The 14,849-nt window shown below is 39.5% G+C and overlaps 2 protein-coding genes across 2 annotated transcripts; one reads left to right on the top strand and one right to left on the bottom strand.

Moving 5' to 3' along the window:
- The first annotated feature begins 4,502 nt into the window (after positions 1–4,502).
- Positions 4,503–7,372, top strand: myl12.1 (myosin, light chain 12, genome duplicate 1). Its single transcript, XM_086190926.1, has 4 exons — positions 4,503–4,662; positions 6,123–6,324; positions 6,566–6,727; positions 6,825–7,372. The coding sequence occupies exons 2-4, from the start codon at positions 6,141–6,143 to the stop codon at positions 6,995–6,997; spliced, it is 519 nt and encodes a 172-aa protein (XP_086047052.1). The 5' UTR covers positions 4,503–4,662; positions 6,123–6,140; the 3' UTR covers positions 6,998–7,372.
- Positions 7,373–9,691: 2,319 nt separating this feature from the next.
- Positions 9,692–13,487, bottom strand: chmp5b (charged multivesicular body protein 5b). The gene is made up of 8 exons (XM_086190913.1): positions 13,321–13,487; positions 12,639–12,743; positions 11,586–11,632; positions 11,413–11,506; positions 11,251–11,322; positions 10,624–10,732; positions 10,092–10,207; positions 9,692–10,012 (listed from the first exon to the last, which is right to left on the bottom strand). The coding sequence occupies exons 1-8, from the start codon at positions 13,387–13,389 to the stop codon at positions 9,962–9,964; spliced, it is 663 nt and encodes a 220-aa protein (XP_086047039.1). The 5' UTR covers positions 13,390–13,487; the 3' UTR covers positions 9,692–9,961.
- Positions 13,488–14,849: the final 1,362 nt, after the last annotated feature.

Here is a 14,849-nt window from a genome sequence, read left to right as displayed (position 1 = left end):
CTGCGGTCTACACAACAAAAATAATATTGGCCCTCGCCAGAATGTCCGGGTGGCAGTCGCAGCCTTTTATGGTGAGGGTGGAGATAAATATAGCCAAGAGGAAAGTGTGTGTGTGTGTGTGTGGGGGGGGATGTCAATTCCTAGGAGTGCTACACATTTATGGATGCAGGTCTCTGCCAATGAGCATTGATGATGGTGAACAGGTAAACGCAAGCCTTTTCACACTCTTTTGGTCATGCTGTAACGTATTTTTTTGTGAACATTTTACAAAAAGTTTGAAATTCATCCCTCCCCAGTATGCATTGTATATATCGATGAATTAATGCACAGATTTTTCTTTTCTGTCTTTGTTTTTTTTCTTGTACTTTCAAAAACTAGTTCATTCAGGATTAATTGAATCTGCTATTTTGCACCAATGAGCCGCACAAATTTCATTCACCCAAAGGTGACTGATGCCCACATTTCCCACATTTATTCTGTCAATGTTTTCACTCATGAATCATAATCTGATATCTGTTATTTTTCATTTCTAAGTCCAAACATACTTGGAGATCCAGTGTGCCATTGCTGGTTTTAACTCCCGTAGCGTTTATCTCTCCTTTGTCACAGCAGCCTCAGCTGTGGCTGCTTCTAACTTTAGCTATGCTATTGTTACTTCACATGTAACAAATGCCACTTCCTGTCTCATTGTCACTCTCTCTTTCTGTCACTCTCATTTATGGATGAAAACAAATGTCCCCTATTGTTCTCCCTGGTCTTAAATAGCTTCACATTAGTCCGCTGCTCCTGGTAAAACTCAGACAAGCAGCGAGGTGAGAAGAAAGAAGGAAACGTTCTCGCTGACATCATTTTTCAGGGCCATCTGACTGTCATGTTTTATTTGGCTGCCAAACGTCTTTGGCCGTTGTTTTGGAAATTGACTTCAACTTCTGATTTAGTTTCCCTGACACACGCGTTTGTGGCCCCCAGCCATCACTGTACCCCTTTGACATGATGTATTCATAATGTTAAGGCAGCAATTTCAGGGAAACAAATGCAGGCCATCAAGTGTGATGAACTCTCCATGATGGCTGACAGCTCCAAACGTGGAAAACAGGACTGCTTTAAAGTACGATTGCTGAGTGAAAAGAGAGTTGGACTGCAGCATTTAACTGCACTTGACTGGAAATATGTGACTCAAGAGGCCGTAAATGGAGGTTAAAAATGGTTTGTCCTAATTGCATAATCTATTTATAATAACAGGTATTTATTCACGAGGTCATGTGACCTGAACCAGAATTGACAAAACCAAAATGAAGAAAAAAAAACATTGAAATTCCGAATGAAATATTCATATAAAATAAAACACGTAGTAAAATGCAGTAAGAAAACAGGGGTGGGGTATTCATCAATTAATAACTGGCATTAATTTGTTGTCCATAAGTTACATGATATTGATATGGGAGCTACTGAGAAAAAAAATAAACAAATGATAAAATCTACATGAAAATATGTAAAGTAAAATAAGCAGGAAAATAAATAAATAAATAGGTGTGTCTAATCTTTCCAGTCTCGTAATAATATCTGGAGCTGATTTGGATTCCCAGATTGCAGGATTATTAGATTTATGGGAAAAAAAAATCAATTAATTTGTTATGAAAATATTAATAGAAACGATCTGTCCGGGATGGTTGCCCGGCCATCGCCCGATGACAGCGAGGCTCCAGCCCCACCACGACCCTGAAACAGGATAAGTGGTAGATTAACGAATGGATGGATGGCTGGAATATTCATATGAAATGAAAGAACCTGTAAAATGCACTAAAAAATGGGCGTGTCTTATGTTCGGACTCTACTAATCAGAACTGGTTTTCATTTGGTTCCCCGAAGTCACATGATATGAAAGCTATCAGAGTAAGTTATTGAGTTTGTATGGGAATAAAAGAGGTTTGTCCTATTCCAGTCTGGAATCAATTGAAAAGTAACGAGAGTATGACAGTGAATCTCTGTAAGCTTTACCATCGACTCCACCATAGCCTCCCGCCAGGTACAGTACCAACGTTACTGGATTAGTGAGTTGGAGTGAATGTCAAAGAAAAGCCTCCAGAATCTCTGCAGCTATTATCACACACACCCTGAGATTTACTCTAATCTAACTGTAAACCCTCATTACCAAACAGCTGCTGCCATGAAGAAGAAACCGTTTCATTCCCGCTCATTAGAGGAATTCCAGAGTGTATTGATCCTAATATCTGATAACACAGGCAGCGTGTGAATTAATCTAAGAGCATCATCCCACTAATCAATCTAATTTAGCCACCTAGATGTAGTAAAATTCAGTGAATTTTACACGAGTAAATGCAATTTTAGTGAAACTTGTGGATTTTATGACTTTCTATCCACCCTGTTTACATACATGAATGACTACTTCATCTGCAGTGTTTGCGAAGATTTATATTTGTATTTAGTGTAGATTTAGATTTATAGTTGGAATGCAGAGAGTTCAGTGCTCTGAGATCGGCTGTGATTTAACGTGGATGCATGTGGACGTCTCTACCGCCCAGCCGCTACTTCAGTTGCACAATCACACTGATGTCATATATCATCCAGCAAATGAAAATTTCCTCCAACACCAGCACACTCTAGTGGTTTCAGCGTGACAGTGGAATGCATGATTGATGGGGATCTACTCCCACAGGTACCATAGATAGGAGAAGTGGACTGTGGGACTGGAAAGGAAGCCAATAATTAAGTGTTGTAACTTAGATGGAGACTCCAGAGGCAGCAAGAAAGAAAGAAAAAAAAGTGTTCAAATGCAGCCATTTTGTCAAAATATACATTGACATGCTGCGTATCTCCAAGTCATTTATAATTTTGATAATTCTGGACCAAAAATAATAATCATATCCAGATTCGACAAATGCAGAGATGATAATGGATGGAGTTGAGTGAGAATATCAGCAAGACTTATGAGTTGGATGACGACGACAGTGAGCGACGACTGTTTGAATCCCATTACAGGTAGTGACTTAACCCGAGCAAAGTTTGAAATGTGAAGCCCTTTGTATCTCTGAGAGTCACGCCGACCTGTCCCTCAGGTATGTGCACTGTATTTCTCATCTGTTGGTCATCCATACCCTGGCCTCTCATAGTTGCGTCCATCATGTTGCTAAAAGTTTAAATCTGTTTTAATTAAACCTGCTTTGCCCCTAACACCACCTCAACTCTCTGAATTTTCAGTGGCAGTTTCTGGTCATCTCAACGCTGCTTGTCTCTTCCAGTGCGTACGCGGCTTCAAGTCAGTATTCTGTCCAAACATTTTCCTGCAAAGGAGAATGGTGGCTGACATCATCACGTTTGTCTACTCTGGATTTCTAGAATGATTTAGTCAGTCAGTCTGATTGCTCTCATCGAATCAGTGATGACACAGAACTTTCCTTGTGTCTTTATACTTGAATGGATCACAATAATGGACTACCGCTTAAAATGACTTAAAATCGCAAGATAAAAGTCACATCTCTCTTGTTTTTTTCACAGTTATTAGATGACGTGTAAACAGTTGAAACTTTCCAGGATCTAAGAAGAGACTAATCAGCTACAGCAACTGCTTAATAAGCCACGATAAAACACTAAAATACTAAGCTAAAACACTCAGCTCAGTTAGATCTCCAGTTACGAGCCCTTATGTTTGTGCTTTAAGACTTTGGACATAGACTGGTGGCCTGTTTTAGAATATTTAACAAATGACCAACCGCTTTGAAAGTGATATCATTCCTGTTAAACAAAACAAACAGATGTGGCTCATTTTAACCTGTGAGTCATCTGCTTTTGAATTCCTGTGGCAGTAAGCCTCCCTATACAGCAATGAGCAGAGGACCAACTGTTGTCTGACCCATGCTTGTATGTCAGTATCTATAATTATCTATCCTATCAACATTTTTTACAGTATTGTTATGTGTTTAGTGCCACGACTAGATAAGAGTCTGTCTTTTAATGCAAAGACTATCAGAAAAACAATAGCCATATTCCAAATTACATAACCCGACTAAGAGAACTGAAAAAAAACATAAATTCTAATAAATTAAAATTACATTACTCTGATCTTGATAAAGTGAAAAGGGACTTTCTACAATAGCTACTCTTTTTTATCACTCAGTTATTCAAGAAAATGATGAACAAAAGAATTTGTTTACATGTCTTTCAGATTGATTTCGAACATGAGGTAAACCCTATCAGTCTATCAACACGTTCCCTTCTTGAGGGTGACACCCATTTACCTGGTCTTAATTGCACAATCCAAGGATGCTGCCTTTCTTTCCATAAAAGGAGACATCCAAGAACGTCAACGCGATCATGGGAGTGTTTTGAGAAAGTTACATGTAACACGCTGGGGATGTGAAGTATTGTATGCATTTTACAATCGGGAATAATTCAAAGATTTGGCGTCATTTTGGATTTGATGTGGTAGAATAATAGTTGTGTGACTACTCAGACCGAAACAACTTATTATTTATTCATCTGTAAAGAGTTGCAATTATTTAATTTTTCAAGACTCCCCCATTTTTTCAGTTGGTTTCTTCCGAGTGTTTTGTCCGGGGCCAACATTACTGTCAGGAAGTGAAGGGCGGTGGTTGAGAAAAAGAGCAGCAACGGGCTAGCAGACAAGTATCGGGTTGTTGTCAGGTAAGATTGTTTTGATGTTATTTGCTTTTTTAAATCACAGTTAACGAAAATATTTGTGTGCCGTTGCTTTAACACTACATTTGTATCATCTGTATTAGATGTTTGAGCACGGTTAAAACGCTAGTGTCCTATGCTGAATGTTTGGTTTGTAGCGTAGACTGTTAGCAAGCTAGGCAGTGTTAGCTGTTAGCAGGGCCGCTGCTCCATTTTATCCATATGGAGGAAAAAATGGAAACCCCCGAGTACATGTGTGCATGTAATTGAAGTGGTTGGGGATTTAAAATGTACATATGATACTGGACAACTGTGGTAGCTGTTATTGTTTTTTTTGTTTTTTTTTATTGTGGATTAATAACAGTTCGTGAGCGTCGACGTGACCAAAGACAGGCCGCAGTCCGTTACGACCGGCGCAGTTTATTTTGCCTTGTCTGTGTGGTAATGTGAAGGGAAAGGGCACATTACTCTCAGGAGAAATTAATCTGCGTAGTGAATAAAGTGTGCGATGATGTAAAAACAAACATAGTGAATATAGTAAAATTGGCCAAGTCCCAAATGATGCTGCTTTAAAAGTGATTATGATAAACTTTAATAATGCCACCAGACGGGATTACTCCTAAAAAGGTTAACTTTGTAATATAATGTGGTGTTGTTGTTTTTTTAATATAAATCTTTTAAACACATTTGATTAAACAAGATACATGTATGTGTGAAATTGTTACCTTACACTCTGGAGTACTTTTAAAAAAATTGTCCATCATATCATCATGAGTCATCACACCAGGGGTAGTAGGTGATCCACTGGGGTGACTTGTAATAGCGACCATTTAAGAACCAGCAAAACAGAAGTCATCCGGCCACTACAATGGTCTGTCACTCAGTTTAAAGTGGTACTGTTCATGCCTGTAGAGTCAAATTTCCATAAACACCAAGTGGTAAAAACACAGGTTATGTTATAAGTCTACTTTTGAAGCTATCGCCTGATAAGGGCATGTGTCCTCACATCAGTAATTTCCTCCCTGCAGTGGAGGCAGTGAACCTAGAATGTGGAGGGTCACTTCTATTTATAGCTCAGCTAGGGACACTACTCGGGGATGTCAATGCCAGAATTAAATGGCAGTGGCACTGAATTGTGGAAACGAATGACGAAATGAGTCATGGCATGACCCACATGACATCACATAATTTTCCTGGCGAACCACTTCAGGGCAGTGTTTAGTTTCTGTGGAGGTCATAGTTTTGAATGTTTCCATACTGCAACAACATCCTACCAGCTCAGAATGATTGCTTTGACAAAAATAAACTGTACAGTGGTGTGTTTTATTGAATGAACTGTTAAAATATCTTATTACCTAAATTTATACCAAGCAATTGGAAATGGTTCCGTTTTTAGTTGCACTATGAGCCAGGAGTAAGTCCTTGGCTGCAGATACTTTCTAACAATGTCTATTTTCCCTCCTCAGGAAACAAAAGCAGTCAACATGTCAAGCAAAAGGGCAAAGGGAAAGACCACGAAGAAGCGCCCTCAGCGCGCGACCTCCAATGTCTTTGCCATGTTTGACCAGTCTCAAATTCAGGAATTCAAGGAGGCCTTCAACATGATCGACCAGAACCGTGATGGATTTGTGGACAAAGAGGACCTCCATGATATGCTGGCCTCACTGGGTGAGTAAGACTGTCTACTCGGCTCTAGAACAAATGTTGTCTAGAGTGCAGTGATGTCATACAGCATATTTGATAAGTCAGCATGCGTGCTGCTGCTCTTCCTCATGTGTTTTTGTTCATTCGGGTGTGTACTTAAAATTGCTATTTGAAAACTAGTTCTGCAAGCAGTCTTTTAGATGTCTTGTTCCTTTCAAATGATGTCAAGCCTCCAACCTCTCAATCATGATTGTCTTCTCTACAGGGAAAAATCCAAATGATGACTACCTGGAGGCAATGATGAATGAAGCTCCAGGGCCCATTAACTTCACTATGTTCCTCACCATGTTTGGAGAGAAGCTCAATGGCACAGATCCTGAAGATGTGATCAGAAATGCATTTGCTTGCTTCGATGAAGAAGGGACAGGTAAAAAGCACTTGTGATTCTCTGAATGATTCCAGGCAGACAAACAAGAGGTTACATGTTTTGGGTTTCTTGTCTGATTGGACTTTTCCCCCTCCAGGTTTCATCCAGGAAGATTACCTCAGGGAGCTGCTCACAACAATGGGTGACCGATTTACAGACGAAGAGGTGGACGAGCTCTTCAGGGAGGCCCCCATCGACAAGAAGAGTAACTTCAACTACGTGGAGTTCACGCGCATCCTAAAGCACGGCGCCAAGGATAAGGACGATTAAAGAACCATCATACCCATGCCCTCCCCCTCCCCCAGCCTCTCCACCTTTCTCGACAGCTAGACCACCGTGCTGCATGTCTCAGCTCTCCAGTTTAAGCCCTCTGTTAAGCAGACCAAAGCAATAACTATCCACTGTCTTTGTTGTGAGCTTCCAGCATCGCCAGATAGACAACGCTCTCATCAGAGGTGTCACACAGGTCCTTTTCTTCTAAGACCTGGCAGCATGTTGGAAGCTCTACAGGATATGTCTTCGCAATTCATGTGATCGGGTTTAGCTGACTTTTTACATTTTATAGTATAAAATTTTTAAATAAAGCCCTCTATCAAGTTGTATTTTGCTATGTGTTACCCTTGCATAAATGACAACTGAAATACGTGTTGCGGTATTTGGTCTTGTTTTCCTCCTCGGTGTTATAAGTGAAAGGTGTGTCCTTCATTTATCATTCCTTGGGTTCTTGTCAAGTCTTGACAAGTCCTCTCCCAAATTCATTCGCTTGTGCTGGAGACACCCACAGCTCATATGGTTTTGGGTTAAAAGGGCAAGTGAGAAGTGACGGTAATATAGAAATACAATACATGGAAAATGAGTGAATTTAAAGTGCATAATCTAGACGGGAATCATGTCAATAAAGGCGGTGTGTTGGGAATACATGATTTTATTGAGTTAGTGTGTCAGGGCACCAACCTGGATTTGAGGAGTGAATAGTTTGTCCTCAATCTTTGTATTTCTGTTTAGGCAGCAGCAGAAATGGTCTCAAAATGGACTCAATTTTATATGGCACTTTTCTACCTTAGCGGCACTCAAAGCGCTTTACAGTGTCATCTCATTCGCACATTCTCACTCACACTGATGGTGGAGGCTGCCATGCAAGGTGCCAACCTACTCATCAGGAGCAATTATGGGTCCAGTATCTTGCTCAAGGACTCTTCAACGTGGTCACCGGGGTCGAGGATCGAACCAGCGACCTTACAGTTGCTAGACGGCCACTCTACCCCTGAGCCATGCTGCCCAGAAACTGAGGAAAGTTGAAACTATCAGGAAAACTTGGATATATTATACATTTATGACAGCATGTTTCAACTTTTACGGCACCCAAGTCTATCAAAAAGTATATAACTTGAGTTTTCTGTTTTGGAATAACTGGTGATATAATAGCAAAAACACTGTCCACTACCACTACTACTACTATATACACTGCTAAATGGTAAGTGAGTGACATCTGAAAATGCTTGAGTATATCGATAAATCATTTAAGACTATAAATAATGATTAATGGCGCTGATGACAGTGGTTTGACCACAGAATTAAGTCGGTCCTTCCAACCCCTTCTGTTTCAAGGTTCCTACACAAGTGATGCTCTATAGTCAGGAAATATTTTATGATGGAATTCATGCGAAAAAATGCCAAAAGTTTATTTATGTTACGTGTTCAATGTTTCATTTAACTTTTTAGTGTGATGGGCTTGAATTGGGATTTATAGGGCATTTTATTTTATAGCCAATAAATGACCGGGCTTTTTTCTCCCTTAAGAACTAATTTTGTTATTTTGATGTGCTATGGAAAGAAGGACCTCTCATCAAACTAGCGAAGTTTGGTGTAAAAGGGAAAACGTACAACTAGACATCGAATTTATGTTTGGCCGTAAAATTGAAATTGGAGTGGGTTGGGAATATTTACAAAGTTTCAGCCCCGGATGCTCCTCAACCTGCTGCACTCATGTATCCTGGTGGAGAAATTCCCAATTAATTTTGTATCAAAAGTTTTCAGCGACTTCTTCCTCCGACAACTGCATGGTAAAACATCCCGTCAGGATTAATGCACACAGTAGGATTCCCACTTCTAGAGATGCATTTGATGACACCGCTGTGCTTTCACCTGTCTCAGAACAAGGAGAAAAAGATCGGGCAGCTGGGGGACAGTTGACTCAGCTCAACATGGCCATGAGGCCGGAGTGTCCTTCCTTTGAGGTGGATGTTGAGCAGGCGCACTCGCATCACTATCAGGTCCCTGGCTACACACCCTCTTATGTAACATACCACCTGAGGTTCAGTGCAGTCAAGTTATGTCTGGAAGTTTTAACCTGCTGTCTTAGTGAATAACTTAAGTTAAAATTCACATCCCAGTCATGCATTTCATTGCAACTTTATGTTTTCTAGTCTTGTTGCCAAGTTGTCTTGGATGAAACATAAGAAGGCATTTAACCTCTGCTTTTATTTTGACAGCGTCGCTCTGTGCGTCCACTGAAGGTGGAGGCTCGCTAGAAACCAGAAGCGACAACTTGGGAAAGAGGCCATCAAGCAGCGACACCTGAGGCTTCTGGGATATGAAGTTATTCAGGTTAGAGCTCATGCTGTTCTGTGTATTTCTGCCAGTCAGCATTGTGTCATCAATGACACCACTGAGGTTTTTTTTTTTTTCCCCCTTCCAGCTCACCATCTATGAAATTGAAAAACCAGAGACGCAAGATATGAACAGCTCGGTGAATTTTTCTGCACCACAAGATCTCCCCTCATAGCAACCAGACTGAGCGCAGATGAGAAGTGAACTGAACATCACAAGGGTGCCCACAGGGCGGCGTTTCAATGCGTAACGTGTTCAGCAAATACGTATATGTGAAACTGAAGTTTATTATACACGATATAAATAAATAAATCGCTTTTCTGTATGTTTTGAATGATTCAACCACACAAGCAATTGATTGGAAAATATAATTTATACTGTTGTTAAGTCAGTGCTGCTGAAACTGTACAATGGGAAAAGAATTCCAATTCCAACAATCACCTCTGAGTCATAGAAGAATAATCAAGTTTTATATAATTAGTTTTGATAAATGTTTTCCATCCCTCGTTGGACAGCAAATACAAAGTTTAAATGCTCCGCTTTAAGGCCAGGACTGTCATTTGGATAAATACAAAAAAAAAAAAAAGAGGCTATGATACATGTAAAATGAGAGATTTGGTTCCTTTATGAAGCAGGAATCTGAGGAAGGCCAAACTCGTCCACCAGAACACCGTCCTGGAACACATGAAGAACTCGATGAGCAACGAAGAGGAAAAATGTATAAATGCTGAAACGAGCTAGGGATCAGAAGTACCCTGTTTGTTGATCTGTCTCCAGGCACGCCCTCGGGGATAGCAGGAGCCGTAGCAGCCTCGTCCAGGTAGGAGCTATCGTTGTCCATCAGGAACTCGTCTCCCAGGGCGTCGAGCTCTGTGGACGCAGCACACGTCAGGGTTTTCAGTGCATCTCTCGCTTCTTACACTGAGTGAGCAAACTTCCCCTCCAGATTGTATCCCACACGTTTACTTTCCAGCATTCTCCGTACAGAAATCATCATGTGATGTCATGTAAAGCTGCTTATTGGCTAATGACTGAGTTTTCACTTGTTCGAAGGCAAAGCAAGACCACAGCTGCCCGGGAGAGCCCAGTGCAATCTGGTAGTTGTAGGATTTATACTTTTAGAGGGACAAACATCACCGCCCCTTTCTCTTTGTTTTCTCTCATCATGTGGCACAAATTTCAAAACTATTTGTGGATTCCAAGTGGATAGAGCATCCAGTTTAATAAAGACACTGCTTCATTGTGACGACTGGAGAAGAATCCAGACGTCCACGCCCTCCACTGACCTGCTTCCAAGTCGTCGTCATCAATTTCAGGCGTGCCGTAGCTTCTGCCCATTATCTCCTGGATTTCATTGGCGTCCTCCATCATGTCCTCAAGCTTGTCTTGAATGTCCTACATTAAAAAAACAAAACAAAACAAAACATATATACATACAAATATATACACACATATACACATATATATACACATACATACATATATACATATATATACATACATATATACATATATATACATACATATATACATACATATATATACATACATATATATACATACATATATATACATACATATATATACATACATATATACATACATATATACACAAACATACATATACATACATACATACATATATATACATATATACATATATATACATATACATATATATATACATATATATACACATATACATATATATACATATATATACACATATACATATATACATATATATACACATATATAAATACATATACATATATAAATACATATATATATATACACATATATAAATACATATACATATATACACACATATACACACACACACACAGTATATATATATTTCATAATGTCTTACCATCATTTGTTTTGAGTTTTATGTGTGGGTGTACACATACCTCAATTTGATCAATTTTCACATTCTTGTATGCTTTCTTCATTTCTTTGAGGCCAACTTTCATGGCATCAACCTAAAAAACAACAACCACCAGCTCATATTTAATACTGTTGCCAGTTTTGAGGATAGAAAAACCACACGTAGAGCGTCAATCGTGTCTTACTGTGGTTTTAGTGTCTTTCAGGCCCTGGATTGTGTAGTTGGTTTGTTCCATGTTGAACGACTGCTGCATGAGGTTGTCTCTCTGATTCTCATACCTGTCAGAGGCAGGAAGGAGAAAAAGCCGTGAAGCTTCTAAAGTTACGTCACATGTAGTAATGTAAAGAAAGGACTCACATTCTCTTCTGCTTCAGGACCCTCATCGCCTTCTGCTTCACCATGTTCTGGTAGAGTGAAAAACAATAAAAAGATTCAGAATAGAACAAACTAATGATTAACAACCAAACCAACATTATAAAAAAAACAACAACTAAATTTCAGCAAATGTCTGATCAGCTGTGGACTCAGAGCTGACCTATGTGGACAAACATGTCTAATTACAGTCATTTTGACTGATAGTGCAACTGTGAGATGATTCTCAATATTAGAGGGAACAAGAATAATTATTTCCTGGAGAAAATGATATGCAAATGTTTATGCGACTGAAAAAACCAACAGATGGAGTAGAACTACTTTCAAAAGTAGTATTTTAATTATTTCAGAAGGTACGAAGAACACTGGAAACTGTGAGACTGAGAGGAAGTTGTTCAAAATCTTACTGGTTGTCAATGACTTTTTAAACAAAACTGCAGTAGATATCAAAAAGCTGATCGCAGCGTTAATAATGAAAATCTTGTGACCTGTTTAAAGCCTACATGACGGTTCAAGCTGAAAGCACGCTAAAGTCTTAGTGGAGCAAGCGGAGACTTTTTCCATTCACTTTCAATGATTAAAAAGAAGCTGAATGTATTTAAAAAGTATAAAAGCTAGAAGCCAAGAAAATAAGCAAGTTTCAGCACGTGAAAGTAGAAGAGTTGAAAACTTTGGAAAAGTTAAGAATTTCATTAATGATAATTAGCATGACCATTTCAATATCTCTGCAGTGCCACAATACTTCATTAAGGGTGGTATTTTTGTCTCTTGTTTTTGCCTGCAGCAAAAGGAATGAATCATTCAGCTCTGACAACATTCTCAGATGTGATGCGTCCTCATTCACTCGTCCAACTATCAGCCGCTTGCGTCAAGACTTCACGTCTGAAGTTAACTTTAATATACGACACTGCAGGTTTCCAAGAGAAATATTTATATTTTGGAGAAAAGGTATTGTTGTGGTACGAGTTCATGGGCGTAGCAGTGGACATTCAATGACGTCTTTCAGCATAAATCCAGTTTGTTTGGTTGACATCTCACCTTTGAGGGCCCGTCCCTCATCTTTTTCATCTGATCCTTGTACTTAACAAGTTCAACATCAAGTCTGGCGATCTTCTTGTCGACAGACTCTGCCCGAGAATCAACCTGGATGTAGAAATGAGAGTAAAGAACATTTATGGGACTATGGAGTGACAGAGGGATCCTCTTTCTATGGGCGTTACTCATTAAAAATCAACCAATAGGGAGGAATTCCAGTGGAGTCTGTTCAGTGAGGTACAAGCAGGAAATTACAATGGAGACAGCTAATAATAACTCAGACACCCAGAACCTGTAGAACTGGTTGAAGTCAGCCATTTCACTGAAGAGATAACATAGTTTCTGCTGTCATTTGTCATAAGCTTCAAGTTACAGCTCAAAATGACAAAATCTTGACTCATTTAACCAATAAACAAGCCGAGTGCTGTGTTTTACGGCTTGTCTATCGACTGCCATGACCATTACATGGCTTTTAGTGCGCTAATTACGTAATATGTAAGGGTGAGTGACTTTTCATTTTTCATTAAAGAGGTTGGTTCATATTAAAGAAGTAGTTTCATGTCAAACCCTGGCCTTGTTTTCTTCTCGCAAAAGTTGGCTAACAGTTAGCCAACTAGTTAGCCAACGGGGTCCATCTTTGTTTACTTTTACAACGCTCAAAAAGTTATTTCGGGATGATACATACGTTTCCAATGCAGTCCGTCAGGTTCGGTGGCGGGCCCTTAGCTTTCCCTCGGCCGAATATGCGATTCATGACGGTGAAATAACGAGTTAAATTGTTAAAAGAAAGCTGCGGGAGTTTGTTGCCTCAGCCCACCGTCCGACCGAAACAGCAGCTGGAAAACACCCGGAAGATATTTCGCACTGACGTCATTAGAAGGGTCACATGATCTGTCATCGCTAAGCCACGCCTTCCAAAGGGCTCTGCTGTTATTTTAATCGGTTTCGTTAAATTTCCTTTAGTGTTTATATGGCGATTTGACCTGTTTTGTGTTTGAATTATTTTTTATGCTGCGTCTAAATGTACATGTCAACCTCCCCAGAACTAATGCTTGTTTATATTTATATGAAATTTATCTTATTATATTATTATAGATATTAATGTTTCACTAGCAAAATTCTTAATGCGTTTGCTTGATCAAATTCATGTCCGTACACACACCCTCGTCCCTGAGATCAATCAATTCAAAGGTACCAATGATCGAGTTCCACTTTTAGAATATAACCTTAACAACACACTGTCACCCTGATTTTATTGTCTTTATTTTTATTTCTTAAATATTACTTCACCGTATTTTCATTTTATTACCATGTGTTCTTATTTCCGTATAGATCTTTGTCAGTTACATAGTGTTGTTTTTTTTATCATTGAGGCTGTCCTTCATTCATAACGCCTTATTTTGTACGAGTAAAAAAACATATGTTTTTTTTCATAAATGTTCTTTGTTTGTAATGCATGCATCTTATCATATAGAAAGCAATGGATGGAGTGGGGGGAGGGATAGGAGGACACATGAACCAAACCTGAATAAAACAGGTAAAACCAAATTTAGACAAGTAAAGTAACATGAAACTGAATTGTAAAATGTACTCTTGTTTCAACTCACAAGCCGGAAGTAGCAGTTGGTCTGGCTGTGAATGAATTTGGTGCCTGAGGAATAAAGTCACGGGACAAAGAAACGAATATATGGGTCCCTCTGCAGGGGACTTCACAATGTGCCAATCAAATCAACATGAGATGCCACGATAAGCAGAGATGTTTTCATATTTTGACGTGATGAACTGACTGCAAAGAGGAGAAGAAGTCCTACTGGTCAGATAATTAGCACGGCGTGTTAACAGCGACATAAACACCCTCAGCGATGCTTCTTTTAGGATTTGTTATCCTAGCTGACATTCCACTCTCCTTCCTCTGAGAGGAGCTGCTGGCTCACAGTAACAGAGTCACTCCTCTGGGCACATTTCTGATAGTCCATGCAGCATCCAGCGAGATTGTTAACATCGCGCTTGACACAGGAGAGGAGCTCGTCACTTCTTTTTTTCTTTCTTTTTTTCCTTTAATACTCCGCATTACACAGACAGGATATTTGGATCAACACAACTCCTGTGCAGTTCACAGCAGACAAAGCCAATATACAGTAGCAGAAACAGTAAGATTAGAGAAACTTTTGATATGTGTGTCACAGTGTAGCTTCTTGGAATAATATCGCTTTG

This window comes from Aulostomus chinensis, chromosome 21, assembly GCF_037954235.1.
Source record: "Aulostomus chinensis isolate RoL2024-O1b breed Wild chromosome 21, RoL_Achi_v1.0, whole genome shotgun sequence".
Lineage (NCBI taxonomy): Eukaryota > Metazoa > Chordata > Actinopteri > Syngnathiformes > Aulostomidae > Aulostomus > Aulostomus chinensis.
Note: the sequence above shows the minus strand (reverse complement) of the source record. Positions and strands in the feature narration are given on the sequence as shown.